This window comes from Muscardinus avellanarius (genome assembly GCF_963383645.1).
Source record: "Muscardinus avellanarius genome assembly, chromosome: 18".
Lineage (NCBI taxonomy): Eukaryota > Metazoa > Chordata > Mammalia > Rodentia > Gliridae > Muscardinus > Muscardinus avellanarius.
This window is the reverse complement of record NC_137804.1, coordinates 8,101,248-8,117,590: the sequence shown is the minus strand read 5'-3', so window position 1 is coordinate 8,117,590 and position 16,343 is coordinate 8,101,248. Positions and strand designations below refer to the sequence as shown.

General features: G+C 47.8%; 1 protein-coding gene across 1 annotated transcript in view; it reads left to right on the top strand.

Moving 5' to 3' along the window:
• SETD2 (SET domain containing 2, histone lysine methyltransferase) overlaps positions 1–13,750 on the top strand; it is a gene marked incomplete at its 3' end in the record, with an annotated part of 87,896 nt that extends 74,146 nt beyond the window's left edge. Inside the window, exons 16-19 of the mRNA XM_080715257.1 lie at positions 1,116–1,227; positions 12,671–12,751; positions 13,282–13,383; positions 13,589–13,750. Coding sequence (XP_080571383.1) covers positions 1,116–1,227; positions 12,671–12,751; positions 13,282–13,383; positions 13,589–13,750 — 457 coding nt within the window. The remainder of the gene's footprint in view (positions 1–1,115; positions 1,228–12,670; positions 12,752–13,281; positions 13,384–13,588) is intronic.
• Positions 13,751–16,343: the final 2,593 nt, after the last annotated feature.

The following is a 16,343-nucleotide window of genomic DNA, read 5'->3' as shown; positions in this document are numbered from 1 at the left end:
CAGAGGTATAATGCCTCTGGGTTCAATCCCCAGTACCACACACACACACACACACACAAATGAAACAGGTAGTGGGCTAGATTTGATCCATGAGCCATAATTTGCCAACTTCTGTGTATATTAAAATTTTAATAGAATTTTAGAATTCTTAGAATTTTATTAAGAAAATAACTGAAAATAGCTAGGGGTTTTTTTTCCAGACAAAAATTACTTAGGCTAATTATACTGTAACAAATACAGTAAAAGTGTGCTAGAACGTTGTATGTATGTATGTATGTATGTATGTATGTATGTATGTATGTATGTATTTATTTATTTGTGGTACTGGGGTTCCTGGAAGCCCTTCTACCTCCAGGCTACACTCCCAGACCTATGTTATTTTATTTTATTTTTATTTTTTGGTGGTACTGGGGTTCCTCGAAGCCCTTCTACCTCTGGGCTACACTCCCAGACCTTTTTTTTTTATATTTTTATTTGGAAACAGGGTCTCCTAAGCCAGTGCATGGGGCTGGCTTTGAACCTGCGCGATCCTCCTGTCTCTGCCTCCCAAGCGCGGGGATTACAGGCATGCGCCACCACGCCTGGCAAGAAGGTTGTAAAAGTACTGGAAAATGTATACCCAGAGACAACTCCTTTAACGTTTTAAAAATGTCTTCCAGCCAGACATGGTGGCGCATACTTGTAATCCAAGCCCTTGGGAGGCTGAGACAGGAGGATCGCGGTTTGAAGACAGCCTCAGCTACTTAGTGAGGCCTATTTAACCTCCCCAGTACTGGAAGAGATTTTTAATTTAATTAATTAATTAATTTTATTTATTGCTCCAAGTACATACTGGGGTTCATCGCTACTGGGAGCTCTACATGCAGAGCAGTGGCATGGAAGACATCTGCTTCGTGCACTTTCTTGTCTATGCTGTGTTCTATCTCCAGAACATTCATAGTCAGGTGGGAGGTCCACGGGAACATGGGCTGCACAATGATGGGCATGCCTGCCTGTTGGAGTCACTACCAATGGGAAGGCAGCACAGGATGACTGAGCCTCATGGTGAACAGAGAGGCCTGTGCTGGTTGCAGCTACCCAGCCATGATGGCATGGCTGTTCTTCCTTCCTTCTAGGCAGACTCAGTGGGACCCGCCCACTTGGGAAAGCCCAGGAGATGATGCCAGCCTTGAGCATGAAGCTGAGATGGACCTGGGGACCCCAACCTACGATGAAAATCCCATGAAGGTGAGCATGGTCATTTAAGAATCTGGTTCCTGTTACGTTGTAAAGTCAGTAGCCATGTGATCTTGGGATTATTTTAGCTTTATTCTAAAAAAAAAAAGTGAAAGTTCATGTGTCCAGGTGAAGATGAAATCAGAGACAGACCTTTTTAGACTTTAAGGACTCAGATTCATACTGCTGCTGACTCAGTTGAGAGTGGGGTTTGAATAGGCCAGTCATGAACATGTGTTATGGGACAGTGATAGTGGTAGCGGAAGGCAGATTGAGAAACGCCAAGGCAGTCATGTGCTCAGACCCTTGCAGCACCTTTAGTGTATCTTTGCTCCTTCCCCTCCCAGTTATGCCTTGACTCCGTTCATGAATGTAGATCTACTACGTTCTTGATGGTGAGATGGATGGATTGATGGTTTCTTTCTACATATGCTTGGTTCTCTAAACTGAGTATTTAAATGTATAGTGTAATTTAATCTCCTGCTTTTTTGGGGCTGGTGGGTCTGGAATGAAGTTAAACTGGTTACATTAAGAAGCCGGGCATGGTGGCGCACGCTTGTAATCCCAGCATTCAGGAGGCTGAGACCAGAGCATCGTGGTTCGCAGACAGTCTCAGCTACTTAGTGAGGCCCTCTGCAACTTAGTGAAACCCTGTTTCAAAATAAAGAATAAAAAATAGGGCAGGGGGTGTAGTTCAGAGGTCGAAGGCCCCTGGGTTCCATCCCCAGACCCGGTGGGGGGGGGGGACAAAAAAAATTAGTTACATTAAAACTCATCATCAAAGCCGGGGTGGTATTGCACTCTTGTAATCCCCACGCTTGGGAGGCAGAGACAGGAGGATTGCACAGGTTCGAAGCCAGCCTCGCTGGCTTAAGAGACCCTCTTTCCAAATATAAAATATAAAAATAGGTCTGGGAGTGTAGCCCGGAGGGTAGAAGGGTTCTATCCCCAGTACCACACACACACATACACACACACACAAAAAAAACCCTCAACACCAAACTGGGCATGGGTACATACTAGTTACCTCAGTACTTGGGAGGCTGAGACAGGAGGATTGTAGTCCACGAAGAGCCTCAGCTACTTAGTGAGGCCCTCTGCAATTTAGTGAAACCCTGTTTCAAAATAGAGTATAGCTCAAAGGTAGAATGCCCCTGGGTTCAATCCCTAGTACACATACACACACACCAAAAAAACTTACCACCAAGCCAGGTGTGGTGGTGCACAGTTGTAATCCTACTACTTGGGAAGATTCCAGGTTCAAAGACAGCTTCAGTAATTTAGCAAGGCCCTCAGCAACCTAGTGAGACCCTGTTTCCAAATAAGAAATAAAATAAGGCTGGGAGTATAGCTTGGAAGTAAAATGCCTCTGGGTTCAATTCCCAGTACCAAAAAAAAAAAAAAAAAAAAAAGAACCCTCACTACCAAGCCAGAGGTGATGGCCCCTATCTGTAATCCCAGTACTTGGCAGGCTAAGACAGGAGGATTGCAGGTTCAAGAACAGCCTCACCAAGTAGTGAAACTTTCATCAACCTAGCAAAACTCTGATTTAAAAAGAAAAATAAAATAGGACCTGAGGTGTAGTTCAGAGGTAGAATGTTCCTGGGTTCAATCCCCAGTACCACCACCAAAAGAAAGAAAAAAGAGCCGGGCGTGGTGGCGCACGCTTGTAATCCCAGCGCTTGGGAGGCTGAGACAGGAGGACCGCACAGGTTCGAAGCCAGCCTCAGTACTTAGTGAGACTCTCAGCAACTTAGTGAGACCCTGTTTCCAAATAAAGAATAAAAAATAGGTCTGGGAGAATAGCTTGGAGGTAGAAAAGCCCCTGGGTTCCACCTTCAGTAACAGAAAGAGGAAGGAAGGAAGGGAGGGAGGGATGGATGGATCTCTATGGTATTGATGGACTTGAGAGATTAATTCATGGAAGTAGGGGTTTCATGAGTCTTTTCAATGTCTAGCAGCACTGAGCCTCATCTATTAAAAATGCCAACTTTTGCCGGGCATCTTGGCACGTGCCTGTAACCCCAATACGTGAGAGGCTGAGACAGGAAGATTGCAGGTTCGTGGCCAGCCTCAGCTACTTAGACCCTGTTTCAAAGTAAAAAATAAAATAGTGGTAGGGTGTAGTTTTAAATGCCCCTGGGTTCAATTCCCAGTACCTAAAATAAAAAATAAAAAATGACAACGCTCAACTCTGCCTTACACCTTCTAGATCAAAATCCGAAGTTTCTGGACAATTCACACAGACGTTTAAGTCTAAGTATAGATAGTACTTACTGTTTGTGGCTGACTGTAGAAGATACAATCATAAAATCATACCTTGTCTACATCACTTGGAGTAAACTTTTCCTTGGGTTTTGTCTGACCTCTGCTATTGGCATGTATGTTGGGAGAGTTAAAAGTTTTACAACCAGAGAACAATGCAGGAATCATGGCCACTACCTTGGGCTTTGATCCAGGTATACATTTCAAGTCACACAAATTCGAGGTTAATTCTGCTCTTTTGTGCATTTTGGTTGCTTATCAGACATTTGAATTCCTGTTCAGAGTGAGCATAGCTTGACAGCAAGGAACAGATTTTATTCTGGAATAAAACCTGGGAGGAGGCAGCTGACTGGGAGAGGGACCACAAGTGTCAGGAGCCACTTCCTTACAGACGAGGGGCTGCTAATGGGGTTAGGAGGGAGGGAGAGCAAAGCAGCTGCCAATTTCTCCCAGTGGTAGGCTTAACAGCGGGCCAGAGCAGGTAATTTTATGGGGCTGGGGTAGGGGGATGGGTAAAGGGTTTTTCTTTTTTTATTTTTTTTTGCGGGTCTTGGGATGGAAACCAGGGGCATTCGACCTCTGAGCTACACCCCCTGCCCTATTTTTTAATTCTTTATTTTGAAACCGGGTCTCACTGAGTTGCAGTGGGCCTCACTAAGTAGCTGAGGCTGTCCACAAACCAGGATCCTCCTGTCTCAGTCTTAGGGATGCTGGGATTACAAGCGTGCACCACCATGCCTGGCTCCCTGCCCTATTTTTATTCTTTATTTTGAAACAGGGTCTCGCTAAGTTGCAGAGGGCATCACTTCTAGCTGAGGCTGTTTGTGAACCACGGTCCTTCCTTCTCAGCCTCCCAAATGCTGGGTAGAGGGTTTTTCTTTACTCTCCTGCTGTTCCTAGAGTTCTTAGAAGTTCTTCCTTGGCTTCCTCCTGCTAAGCCTCACAGGCTTCATGGCGCACGCGCACGCGCACACGCACACGCATGCACACACAAGATACAAAAACAGTAGGAGGCAAGGTCGCTGCTCTTGGCTGTAGGAAGGTGAGTGTGTTAGTTACCTTTGTGGTGCTGCAACAGAGTACTTAAGATAAACAACCTAAAAGCAGAGAAGGTTCGTTTTGACTGACAGTTCTAGAGGCTGCAGTCTGTGAACACTTTAGGCCCTTGAGCACAGAAAGCTGCTCCCATCGTGGTGACCAGGAGCCCAAGAGAGGAAGGGGCCAGGGTCCTGCTGTGCAGTGACTGTCACGCCCCTGGTTACCTTGCTTCTTGATCAACCTCCCTGCTAGTGCTGTTAGCTGGCGGCCAGGTCTTCAGCATGTGTCTTCCAATGACATTAAGATTCATAACAAAGCAATAAAGTTTGCATTGTATACAGTATGATGTGGATGAGCCAATAATTGTGGTTTTGCCCAAGTTCCGAATATATTTGAAAGAGTATTAAAGCCTCAGAGAAAGAGTAATATTTGACTCAGGTTTTGAATAAAAGTTAATATCTTTTTTGTGTGTGTGTGTGTGGTACTGGGGTTCCTGGAAGCCCTTCTACCTCCAGGCTACACTCCCAGACCTATTTTTATACCTTTTATTTGGAAACGGGGACTCTTAAGCCAGCAAGGCTGGCTTCGAACCTGCGCGATCCTCCTGTCTCCGCCTCCCAAGCACAGGGATTGCAAGCGTGTGCCACCATGCCTGGCTAGTTAATACCTTGAAGCCTTTCAACTGTCAGATCGAGCCAGCCCTAGTGTGACCTAGGAAGTTTTGTTTTAGGATCCAAGGGTCATCTGAGAATTTTCTTGTGCATTTTTCTAGAAAACATTTCCATAGCAAAAGGATAATGTAGTGAGTATTTCTTAAAGGTAAATCTTAAGTCGAGCGTGGTGGCACAAGCTTGTAATCCCAGTACTTGGGAGGCTAAGACAGAATTCACAGGTTCCTAGCCAGCCCCAGCAACTGAGTGAGGCCCTCTGCAACTTAGTGAGCCACTGTTTCAAAATAAAAAATAAAATAGGGCTAGGGGTGTAGCCCAGAGGTAGAATGCCTGTGGGGTCAATCCCCAGGACCACAAAAGAAAAAAAAATAAACATCTTAAAGCAACTGAACTTCATTTGACATTTGATTTTTTTACATACTTTGAAGGCTTAAAGTAACTGGTTTTAATTACTTTATTATTATTTGCAGTACTGGGGCTTGAACCCAGGGCCTCCCACTTGGTAGGCAAGCACTCTCACTGAGCTACATGTCCAGCCCTTTTAAATTTATTTGCTTATTTTGGGTACTGGGGATTGAACCCACAAGTATTCTACCTCCAAGACATACACCCAGCTTTTTAAATTTTATTCCTTTTGGTATTAGGGATTGAATCCAGGGGCATTCTACCTCCAGGCTACATCCCCAGCCCTATCTTTTTTTTTTTTTTTTTAAACAGGGTCTCACTAAGTTGCTGAGGCTGGCCACAAACTTGCAATCCTCCTGTCTCAGCCTCCCAGGTATGTACATCACACTCAACTTCTATTTTATTTTAAAATAGGGTCTTAAGCCGGGCATGGTAGCCCAGGCTTGTAATCCCAGCACTTGGGAGGCTAAGACAGGAGGTTTGCACAGGTTCAAAGCCAGCCTCAATTACTTAATGAGGCTCTCGGCAACTTAGTGAGACCCTGTTTCCAAATAAAAAATATAAAAAAATAGGTCTGGGAGTTTAGCCCGGCGGTAGAAATCCCCTGAGTTCCATCCCCAGTACCACAAAAAAGTAAATAAATAAAATAAGGTCTTACCAAGGCTGGGTATGGTAACACATGCTTATAATTCCCAGCATTTGGGAGGCTGAGACAGGAGGATCTTGGTTCGGTTCATGAACAACCTCAGCTACTTAGTGAGGCCCTTTACACCTTAGTGAGATCCTGTTTCAAAATAAAGAATAGAAAGCCGGGCGTGGTGGCGCATGCTTATAATCCCAGTATTCGGAAGATTGAGAATGGAGGATCGTAGTTCGCGGACAGCCTCAGCTACTTAGGCTCTCTGCAACTTAGTGAGACCCTGTTTCAAAAGAGAGAGAGAAGGCAGGGGGAGAGAAGGAAAGAAAGAGAAGAAACAGGGTCTTATAAGAGCCTTGCTACATTGCTGAGGCTGGCCTCAAATTTACGATCCTTCTGTCTCAGCTGCTCAAGCACACTGTGATTATAGACCTCATGCATGCTAGGTAAGCACTTCACCAACGAGATCCCTCCCCATTCTTTTTTTTTCTTTCTTTTTTTTTTTCTTTTCTTTTTTTTTTTTTTTTTTGTGGTACTGGGGTTCCTGGAAGCCCTTCTACCTCCGGGCTACACTCCCAGACATATTTTTACATTTTTATTTGGAAACAGGGTCTCCTAAGCCAGCGCGCGCGGCTGGCTTTGAACCTGCGCGATCCTCCTGTCTCTGCCTCCCAAGCGCGGGGATTACAAGCGTGCACCACCATGCCCGGCCCCATTCTTCTTTTGATAATAGGATCTTGCTGACTTGCCCTCGTTACCCTCAAACACGTGGTCCTTCTGAGTAGCTGGGATTACAGGTGTAATCCCATTTCTGGCTCCTCGTAACATCTTGAGAACTTTAAGGTGGGTTGAGATCATTCTCAACAATTTAGCAAGGTCCTATCTCATGATTAAAAGGGCTAGGGAGCATAGCTCAGTAGTAGAGCAGCGTGTGCTCAATCTCCAGTACCCTCCCAACCAAAAAGCAAACAAACAAGCGGAACCCACTTTAGTTCCAGGTTCTTGCTTACTCTGCTTCTCTGTGAGTGAAGCAGTGGGGCCATGTGTACCCCAACTGTTGAAGCGGCTTGGGGATCTTTGTCCTGTCCTCCTCCGCACCATCTCTGCCCTTCGTGATAACTTAAGGTATGGCTGAGAGCCTTGTCTAGGAGCGCCCATGAGATGTTCTGCTGTTTATGCTACTAGAAGTGGCAGCAACTCCACAACAAGATGCCGAGTCGCACTTCAGTTAGTGTCACCCCGCCCTCAGGTGTCGCAGAACGTGGGCTAACTGTATGTGCCACGCGTGCAGCGCTCAGCTTCTCCTGCCTCTGGATTCATGCTGTTCCAACACACATCACCTTGCTGAGTGGGCCGTTGCACTTCATGTTCCAAAGAGAAAAGCAGTAGCATGTTCTGCTGTCCCTTGGCTGAGGCCCACTTCTAGAGCTTGGGCCATACTCCCCAGTTCCACGGCACATGGGCTTTGTGACCTAGCTCTATGTGTATAACCACGGCTGGAGTTTGCATTTGTTGAATGTGTGTATGAAGACCACAGCCACCCAGTAAGCCCAAGGCCACTGCCAGCTGAACCAGAAAGTCTGGAGACACGGTGAGCGATGGAAGATGCTCATGTCCCCTGCATCATCACTCCAGATTTGGGGATCCAGACGTGCCACAGGAAGTGGGGCCTACTCCCAAGAACAGTAGGCTTGGCTGCTGCCCTTGAGTCCACGTGTGCCTACTGGCCACGGCCCTGGGCTTTTCCTTATACGCTGAGGATGCAGCTCTGCCTTGGCTGAGGACCTGGGCCACTTTGCTTTCTCGGGTGTTGAAGCCCCCGCTCTCTGGTAGCTTTTTAGACCAGTGAGGCTGCTTGCTGTGTAGATAGATAGATAGATAGTCTCACCGCAGAAGTGTCTTGTTACATGTCAGGAACCACTGGTCCAGTCTAATGTTTTTTCTGGTGCCAAAAGTTTATGTTTATCTATCTATCTATCTATATATATCTATATATCTATATATATACTTTTATATATATATTATATATATCTATATCTATATATATATATATATATATATATATATATATATTTGGCAGTACTTAGGAGAATTCTACCTCCAAACTACAACCCTAGCCCTGTTTTTGCTTTATTTTTTAATTTTTATTTATTTATTTATTTTTTTGCGGGTCTGGGGATGGAACCCAGGGACATTTGACCTCTGAGCTACACCCCCTGCCCTATTTTTTATTCTTTATTTTGAAACAGGGTCTCACTAAGTTGCAGAGGGCCTCACTACGTAGCTGAGGCTGTCTGCGAACCGTGATCCTCCAGTCTCAGCCTCCTGAATGTTGAGATTAAAAGTGTGTGCCACCACTCCTGGCTTTGCTTTATTTTTGAAACAGGGTCTCACTAAGTTGCAGAGGGCCTCACTAAGTAGCTGAGGCTGGCTACAAACCCACAATCCTCCGGTCTCAGCCTCCTGAATGCTGGGATTAAAAGCGTGCGCCACCACTCCCGGCTTTGCTTTATATTTGAAACAGGGTCTCACTAAGTTGTGGAGGGCCTCACTAAGTAGCTGAGGCTGAATACGAACCCACAATCCTCTGTCTTCGCCTCCCAAGAGCTGGAATTACAAGTGTGCGCCACAGTGCTTGGCTAAAAGATTTTTAATTGGTAATAGGCTTCTGGGTAGATGAGTAGCACCTAGTTTTATTTATTTATTTATTTATTTTGCGGGTCTGGGGATGGAACCCAGGGGCATTCGACCTCCGAGGTACACCCCTGCCCTATTTTTTATTCTTTATTTTGAAACAGGGGTCTCACTAAATTACGGAGGGCGTAAGTAATTGAGGCTGGCCATGAACCGCGATCCTCCAGTCTCAGCCTCTCGAATGCTGGGATTATAAGTGTGCACCACTACGCCCAGCTTAGTTTTATTCTTAGAAAGTCTAAGATTTCAAGTGATTTGTGGAGAGGAGCCTAGGATTTTTTCATGTTATAACAAACACTATGCTTTGATCCGGCACCGACTCACCCCTTTGCTTGGTGTAGGGCTTGACTAAGTGTTAGTTTCTGAAATTATTTCTCATGCCATTTGCAGGCTACATACCAAGAACAGGGTTCACATGATTTCCGTGGTCTGAGCATCCTTTCTGTCAATTTCCTCCTGAGCTCCCAGGCAGCTCTGTGGAGTGTACTCTGGAACTGTGATAAGACTCTTTTCCCCCCACCCAGTCAGGCTGGGGTTAAAATTAGAGAGCTGAGCTGGGTGTGGTGGCGCACGCTTGTAATCCTGAGGCTGAGACAGGAGAGAATTGCAGGTTTGTGGGCAGCCTCACCAATTTGTGAGGCCCTCCACAACTCAGTGAGACCCTGCTTTAAAATAAAGAATGAAATAGGGCTGGGATAAGGCTGGGCGTGGTGGCGCACGCTTGTAATCCCCGCGCTTGGGAGGCAGAGACAGGAGGATCGCACAGGTTCGAAGCCAGCCACGCGCACTGGCTTAGGAGACCCTGTTTCCAAATAAAAATGTAAAAATAGGTCTGGGAGTGTAGCCCGAAGGTTGAAGGGCTTCCAGGAACCCCAGTACCACCAAAAAAAAAAAAAAAAAAAATAGGGCTGGGATATAGCTCAGAGGTAGAGTGCCCCTGGTTTCCATCCCCAGTACTGCAAAAATAAACAAACAAACAAACAAATAAATAAATAAATAAATGACATTAGAGAACTGTAGCTCTAGATAGTCAGTGAGGAGGGTACCTGCCTCGGACCCGGGGAGAGGTCATGCCTGCAGCGCCTGTCTGCACTCCCTCTGTGGCCACACACTTCCAGGTCAGCGAACGAGCAGGGCGTTCTAAAGTGTCTGGGCATATTCAGTTAGTGACAATCCCTTGTCAGCCAAGGTCTCATTATAGGACACATCACTTTCTACAGGTAAAAATAATCATTAAAGAGCCGGGAGTGGTGGTGCATGCTTGTAATCCCAGCATTCAGGAGGCTGAGAAAGGAGGGTTATGGTTCACGGACAGCCTCAGCTACTACTTAGTGAGGACCTCAGCAATTTAGTGAGACCCTGTTTCAAAATAAAGAAAAAAAAATTGGGCAGGATGTGTAGCCCGGAGGTCGAATGCCCCTGGGTTCCACTCCCAGACCCGCAAAAAAAAAAAAAAAAAAAAAAAAAAAAATCATTAAAAACTTAAAGCCAATGCCAGGCATGGTAGGGCACGCTAGTAATCCCAGTTTGTAATCTCTCCTTCGGGAGGTAGAGACTGGAGGAACGCAGTTCTGGGACAGCCTCAGCTACTTAACGAGGGCCTTCGCAACTCAATGAGACCCTGTTTGAAAAATAAAAAATAGAGCCAGGCGTGGTGGCGTACGCTTGTAATCCCAGCATCCCTGAGGCTGAGACAGGAGGATCGTGATTTGCAGACAGCCTCAGTGACTTAGTGAGGCCCTCTGCAACTCAGACCCGATTTCAAAATAAAGAATTAAAAAAATAGGGCAGGGGGTGTAGCTCAGGGGGTCGAATGCCCCTGGGTTCCATCTTCAGACCCGATAAATAAATAAATAAATAAATAAATAAATAAATAAATAAATAAAACTAAAAAATAAGGCTGTGGATATAGCTCAGAGGTACGGTACCCATGGGTTCCATCCCCGGAGCTGAAAAAAAACAAAAACTTAAAGCCAAACATTTGAAAATTGTCCCCTGTGTATATTCTGTTTCCAGAGGTCAGAAGTTGGGTCTGTGGGTTTTTTTTTTTTTTTTCTTTTCTATTCCTGAGCCTCCTGTTCCCATTCTTCCATAGCCACAGGGAGAAAGTAGAAAAATGGGAGATAGTACAGCAGGTCAGAGAGAGCTGATGGGAGGCAGCCCGAGCCCGGGAGCAGCGCGTGAGGCTTCTCCAGTGCCCCATGCTGCTGCGGAGTGGAGGAAACAGCCCTGGGGCGGGCAGGCAGCAAGGGGAGCCCACGTTCCTCTGTTCATACCCCTGGCTAGGGCACAAAGTGCCCATGACGCCAGCTGCAGCATCCAGGGACCTCCAGAGTAACTTAGTTCAAAGGAGAATGCATGTATTTTTTCTCCAGGGAAAATCACGTCTACTGGGAAGGGGCGTTGGAGAAGCCTCATGGCAGGTGCTCGGGTTGCTGGAGCTATGCTGGCTCAGTGCCACCTCTTGGCAGTGCCTGGTTAGGGGACTGGGGCAGGCTCTTCAGTGGGGCTGCGGGGGAGTGCCCTGGGCTTGCCAGCATCTTGCCAGTGTGGAGCAGGTATTTTCAGTGTCTCAGACTTGGCTCCTCTGTTCATGGAGTGAATGACCTTCATCTCTCCTCCCCTCCCCCAGTTTGGTAACTCCTTGGCCCTTCCTTTTCTAGCTGAGGCGCCACCCTCAAGGGTCCTATCTTGTTAAAACTGTTTTCTGTAGTCTAGCGAGCTCCACCCTGAGAGGAACCTTGGCCTGTGTCAGGTCTTCAGGAGGAAGCCTAGGGTGTCGAGCCAGGAGAGCTTGAGCTCTGACTCCTTGCATGACCGGGGAGCTCAGGGCAGGTTGCACAGCACGTCCGCAGTGACTCTGCGACAACTGGAAAGGAACAGAAGCTGCTCCAAGGACGAGGCTTCAGCTCAGGGCAGAGGGTGTGATGCCTGAGACTAGAGCCAGGTAACAGGGCTGGAAATGTGGCCAAGTGAACCCAGGCTAGGCCCCTACATTGGGGCCTCCAGCGTGGATTCTAGGCCAGGTATAGTGGCACACACCTGCTATCCCAGTAATTAGGAGGCTAAGAAAGGAGGATTGCAGGTTTGAGGCCAGCCTGGGCAACTCAGCAAGGTCCTCTATTAGAATTAAAAGGGAGCTGGGCATGATGGTGCATGCTTGAAATCTTAGTACTTGAGAGACTGAGACAGGAGAATATCAAATTTGAGGACAGCCTCAGCAAGTAGTGAGACTCTCATCAACCTAGCGTAGTGAGACCCTGTATCCATATAAGTAAACCAGTCTGGGTGTGTGTGTGAGGTCAGAGGTAGAATGCCTCTGGGTTCAGTTCTCAGTACTACCAAAAAAAAAAAAAAAAAAATAGGCTGAGGATGAAGCTCAGAGGTAAAATGCCCCTGAGATAAATTCCCAGTACTAAAAAGTAAAAATAAAGTGGCTGGGTGTGGTGGCACACACTCCTAAGTAATCCTAGTACTTAGGCTGAGACAGGAGGCTCACAGATTTGCAGCCAGCCTCAGCAACATAGCGAGACCCTGTTTCAAAATCGACTAAAAAGTAGGGCTAGGGGTGTACCTCAGAGGTAGAATGCCCCTGGGTTCACTCCCAGTTCTGCCAAAAAAAAAAAAAAATCCTATTCAGAGCCAGGTCACCACCTCAGGGAAACAAAGGAAGGTTCTGGGACAACAGGGATCACCACACTGACTTCTTACGTGAGCACTCTTGTATTTTCTCTTCCTTTTGTAGACATCGAAAAAGCCCAAGACAGCAGAAGCAGATACCTCCAGTGAGCTAGCTAAGAAGAGCAAAGAAGTATTCAGAAAGGAGGTGCGGTCTGCAGAGCGGGGCCCAGCGGGCGTGTCTTGCTGAAGTGCTGCTCTTCTGGCAAGCCCCGCTCCATAGGCCACATCTCCCCACTCTCTTTGGGCCTGAATAGCCCGGAGGCACTGGAATGCCGTAGGGCATGCAGGCTGCCTTGGCTGGGTGTTCCCGCCGTGGTCTGACTGTGGCCGCTACGTGTCAGTACTCTGGCGTGGCCTTCATCTTTTCCCACAGCAGGCCGGCCAGGCGGGTCGTCCCAACTCCTGTCTCGGTTGGGAAGGGCCTGCACAGCAGTGCCCTGCAGCGTGTTGGCGTGGGGCTTGGCCGGCCAGCCAGGCTGCCCGGGGAGCTCTTGCCCTGTCACATGGAGCCAGGGTCCCTTTCTCTCCTCTCACTGGTTCACTAGCATTCATCCCACTGTGCAGACCAGCCACCATGAGGGAGGGATTGTGGGAGGGATGCCTGGCTGCTCGGCTGCTCCTCTGCTCTCTGCTCTTTCCAGGCCCTGAACAGGGCATCCTTTCCTCTGCCTGCAGATGTCTCAGTTCATCGTCCAGTGCCTGAACCCTTACCGGAAACCTGACTGCAAAGTGGGCAGGATCACCACCACCGAGGACTTCAAGCACCTGGCTCGAAAGGTACCCCTGCTTCTGGCCTGTTGGTATGCGTGGCCAGCTGTGTGCCTGCCTCTCGTGAGACCCGGGGAGGGGCATGCCCCTTGCGGGCAGTAGTTCTTGAGAAAGGGACGGGGCTGGGTGCTCCTGGTGGTCTTGGGGAAGGGGCTGGGCTGCCCTGGCCACTTGCGCTCTGATGGTGGCCGTGGTCCCTCCCTGTGCTGCACAGCTGACTCATGGCGTCATGAACAAGGAGCTGAAGTACTGCAAGAACCCCGAGGACCTGGAGTGCAACGAGAATGTGAAGCACAAGACGAAGGAGTACATCAAGAAGTACATGCAGAAGTTTGGGGCTGTGTACAAACCCAAAGAGGACACTGAGTTGGAGTGACTCGCGGGCCAGGGAGGGAGGACGGGCGCTCGCTCAGGTAGGCGGCTGGGGCCTCCGCTGCCGCACGCAGAGCTGTGGATGGCGCACCACCCACAAGCAGTCCCCAGCTGTGAGCTGTTGGGGTGTGGCCAGGGAGGCCCGGCTGGACCCCACCCCACCTCTAGCCCGGGTCTCCCCTGGGCGGTGCTGTCAGCGCAGAGCCTGCGCGTCCCCACCCAAGACCTTTACCTGAAAACTTGTATTATATTTTAATGTATATGTGAACATATTGAAAATAATTTGTTTTTCCTGGTTTTGTTTGGTTTTGTTTTGCTTTTGGCCTCTGTGTGCTCGAATCACAGGAAGCCTTTGTAAGGACGGTTCTGAGTTCTGTGAGGTTCAATTTGCCATCATGTAAATATTCCAGAGCAGGCCGCCCTGTGGTTTTGGCCAGCCTTGTGCTATGTTGATAAGATTGATTTACTGCTTAAAAAAATCACTTTACTTTATCCAATTTTTACTGAACTTTTTATGTAAAAAATAAAATCACTTAAAGAACTTGGTATTTGTTCTCCCTCGAGGTTAACCAAGCCTGTTGGCGTGGAGGTCACTGTAGAGACAGAGCAGCCAGTGGTGTGAAGTCCCCCTGCGGCCAGGCACACCTTGTCCTACGGGCCTGGCATCTGCGCCCAGCTCACTCCGGCCTTCTGGAGCAGAGGGTGTGTGACCCAGGCCTCACCGTTGCTGGGCCACTGTGCTTGGCATAGTGGTCATTTGAGAGTAGGGTGCTCCACCTCCAGACTCCCTCCATGCTTGGCTTCCCTGAGTGCACTCCAGGGGAGGCAGGGCCCTCGGCAGCCCTCCCTTGCCTGAGCTATTGGGCCACTCTGCAGAGTCTGGCCCTGTCTATTCCTCACCAGCGCCATTCTCACCACCTGGTGCTCTGGGGAAGAAGCTCGGATGGCCGAGGCCTGCCAAATCTTGGTTGGCGGGGGTAGAAATTAGAGCAAGCACTGCCTGCTGGGTGCTGTGCTAAGCTCACTCGATCCTTATAACCTGAGGCCAGGCATTGGAAGAATCCATTATTCATTTAAAATCCTACCATTAGCCAGGTGTGGTGGCACACGTTTGTAATCCCAGTACTTGGGAGGCTGAGACGGGAGGATTGCACAGGTTAGAAGCCAGCCTCAGCTACTTAGGCTCTCAGCAACTTAGACCCTGTTTCCAAATAAAATATAAAATAGGTTTGGGAGTATGGCCTGGAGGTAGAAAAGCTCCTGGCCCCCAGTACTACAAAAAAAGTCAATAAATAAAATAAACAAAATAAAAAATAAAAGGGCTGGGAAGTCAGGCCTGGTGGCACACACTTGTAATCTCAGCATTTGGGAGGCTGTGACAGGAGGATTGCAGTTCGAGGACAGCCTCAGATACTACTTAGGGCCTTTGCAATTCAGTGAGATCCTGTTTCAAAATAAAGAATAAAAAATAGGGTTGGGGGTGTCGCTTGGAGGTAGAATGCCCTTGGGTTCCACTCAACGTTAGCTGGATGTGGTGGTGCTGACCTGTAATTCTAGTACTTGAGAGGCTGAGATAGGATTGCACGCTCAAGGACAACCTCGGCAACCTAGTGAGATCCTGTTTCAGAAACAGAGAACAAGCAGGGCATGGTGGTGCACGCTTGAACTCCCAGTACTTAGGAGACTGAGACAGAATTATAGGTTCATGGCCAGCCTCAGCAACTTGGTGAGGCCCTCTGCAACTTAAAACCTGCTTCAAAATAAAAAGTAAAATAGGGCTGGGGTTGTAGCTTGAAGGTGGAATGTACCTGTGTTTAATCCCCACCACCCCACACACACATAAAAAAATGCATGGTGGCTCACACTTGTAATCCTTGTACTTGGGAGGCTGAGACAGGAGGATCACAGGTTCAAAGACAGCCTTAGCAAGTAGTAAAACTCATCAACCTAGCAAGACCCTGTTTCCAAATAAAATAGGGCTGAGGGTGTAGCTTGGAGATAGAATGCCTCTGGGTTTCATCTCCAGTACCACAAAATAAATAGATAAATTGTTAGCCAGGCAGTGTGGTGCCCACCTGTAATCTGAGTACTTGGGATCCTAAAACTGGAGGACCGCAAGTTGGAGGCCAGCCTTTTCAACTTGTTGAGACCTTGTTTCAAAATCAAAAGGACCCTAGTACCTTAAAATATTAAAATTGTTAAATGAGGACAGAAAATAAAAGCTTATGGTATTAATACAATGTTCCACTCCGTATCTGAGGAGTTGGTTCTAGGCGTCCCTAGGATACCAAAATCTACAGCTGCCCAAGTTCCTTAAGTAAGGTACATGCACATACTCTCCTGTGTATGTGAAGTCAGTGTCGGATCACATAGAGTCTGTATGCAAATGCCATGTAAACGGCTGTCCATCAGTAGCTGGTTGCTTCCGTGGATGTGGAGCCTGTGGTTACAGAGGGCCCATGCACAGTCAGAGTGTCTTCCCATGGTACTGCGGCCTTCCCGACTGCTAAAAGCAAGCCTGGTGTGCGGGCACACACCTGCAGTCCAGGCACTTACGAGACTAAGACAGGAGGATCCCAGGTTCAGGGCCAGCCTTT